The sequence below is a fragment of the Teleopsis dalmanni genome, chromosome 1 (assembly GCF_002237135.1).
Source record: "Teleopsis dalmanni isolate 2A chromosome 1, ASM223713v2, whole genome shotgun sequence".
Classification (NCBI taxonomy): Eukaryota; Metazoa; Arthropoda; class Insecta; order Diptera; family Diopsidae; genus Teleopsis; species Teleopsis dalmanni.
Genome location: NC_051846.1, coordinates 217,372,698 through 217,375,064, shown reverse-complemented (window position 1 = coordinate 217,375,064; position 2,367 = coordinate 217,372,698). Strand labels below are relative to the sequence as shown.

General features: G+C 35.9%; 1 protein-coding gene across 1 annotated transcript; it reads left to right on the top strand.

The window, feature by feature from the left end:
- On the top strand, positions 1-1,518 carry LOC119667299. Its single transcript, XM_038076589.1, has 2 exons — positions 1-220; positions 287-1,518. The coding sequence occupies exons 1-2, from the start codon at positions 1-3 to the stop codon at positions 1,516-1,518; spliced, it is 1,452 nt and encodes a 483-aa protein (XP_037932517.1).
- The last annotated feature ends 849 nt before the right edge of the window (positions 1,519-2,367 follow it).

The window sequence follows — 2,367 nt, the reverse complement described above, 5'->3', positions numbered from 1 at the left end:
ATGAAAGTGGATAGTGAGACGAAACGTAAATGGAATGAATGTCACGACTATACGAAACTACCAAATTGGCTGGAAAGTTGCAAGATGCTTGACAGGCGATGTCAACAATTAATGGTACTAGCAAAGGCCAAGCCAAAGGCTACAATCAACCAAGAGTTGCAGCATACTAGTGTTCGTAAACCTTTCAAGCACATCTTAATAACGAAACAAAAGTCTACAAGTCAGATTCATTGTGTATATTGTTTAAAACCTGGTGATTATATTACTAATTGTCAAAATTTTTTAGCTCTATCAATTGAAAATCGATGTCAACAGGCGAAGCAAATCCAACTATGCTTTAATTGTCTCCGGAAAGATCACATTAGCACACATCGTCCATCAACGTATTCATGCCGAATGTGCAAAAAACGACGTCATTCACTTTTACATAATACTGGTGCATCATCTAATATGGAACCTTTATGTGAGCAAACAATATCACCTCTAAGTCATGTACACACTAGAACACTAGTTCCAGACGAAACTTCTGCTCGGGTAAAAACAGTGGAGCTTTTGGCAACAACAATGGTGTTAGTTAAAGATGCATCTGGTACTTTTCAACTCTGTAGAGTGTTATTAGATTCATGCTCGCAGGTCAATTTAATATCGGAATCGATGTGTAATGCACTTCATCTAAAAAAGTCACGAAGTGAAAACAGTCTTGTTGGTGTAGGAGCTGCATCAATAAATATTAAACACAAAACTATAAGTACGATACGTTCAAGGGTAAACAGTTTTGAAGCAGTACTTGAGTTTCTCGTTACCAAAAGAATTTCTGGATATCACCCTAATGAAACACTGTCGTTAGAAGAGTTGCAAATTCCTGAAAATCTTCAATTAGCTGATCCGACATTTTCCAAACGCCAAAAAATTGATATGTTACTTGGTGCAGAAGCTTTCTTTTCACTGCTAGCAGTAGGCCAAATAAAACTTGGTGAGAATTTACCGACTTTACAAAAAACTTTGTTCGGCTGGATTATTTCAGGAAAATATTGTTCTACTAAAGATTCCAAAATTGTTTCATCCCATTGTGTTGTCAGCTTGGATATAATTAATGCGAACTTGGAACGGTTGTGGCAGATAGAGGAACCAGTTCACCCACCATCAGTATGGTCAGTAGAAGAACAGCAATGCGAAACCAACTTTCAAAAAACTGTAGCTCTCAGTAACGATGGCCAAATGATGACAAGGTTGCCCTTCAAAGGCGACACAAGTACTCTTGGAAATTCTCAGAAAATTGCATTAAGAAGATTTTTATCTATGGAAAGAAGACTTGACTCCAATATTGAGTTAAAATTGGAATATGTGAAATTTATGCAAGATTACGAAAATCTCGGACATATGTCGATGGTTAAGGATTTGGATTTAAAATCTCCCCACTATTTTATCCCACATCATTATGTAATTAAACCAGATAGCACAACTACTAAAGTACGTGTAGTTTTTCAGCTCGTACATCATCACAAGGTCATTAAATGAGTTATTAATGGTGGGCCCTACAATCCAAAATGAACTTGTAATAACATTATTAAGATTTCGATTATATCAATATGGAATAACGGCTGACATAACAATAATGTATAGACAATTTTGGCTACATCCAAGTGATCGCAATTTTCAACTAATTTTGTGGCGTGAGCATAAATCGCAAAATATTTCAGTTTATCAACTGAATACTGTTATATATGGTACGAGTTCTGCGCCATTTCTTGCAACCCGGTGCTTACACTACATTGCAGATAACTATCCTTACCGTAAAGAAACAGGTAAAATGATATTAAAAAGGGATTTTTATGTCGATGACATGATCTCAGGAGCAGATGACTTGGAGACATTGCAAGCCATCAAAAACGAAACTACCAAAACATTGGATTTTTACAACTTATCGTTAACAAAGTGGAATAGTAACAATGTTAACATCACTACACCAAATGTTAAACTTACAGATATTGAGACTGCAAGAGATATGGCATGCCCACTTGGAATGTTATGGAATACGAAAGAAGACTATTTTTGCTTCACTTTTCAATCAACCAATATACCAGCAAGTCATACTAAACGAAACATTGTCATTAGCATCATCTTTATATGATCCTTTGGGTCTAATTAGTCTACTTATCATCAAAGCTAAGATTTTGTTACAGCAACTATGGATAATTGGATGTGATTGGGATGAATCCGTACCTCAAGAAATTTACACAACATGGAACAAAATTCTTGCTGATTTGCATCAAGTGGTACTTCTTAAAATTCCTAAGTTCACTCGAATCAAGAACTCAATTAACATGCAAGTACATGGATTCAGCGACGCATCAATTAGAGCATACG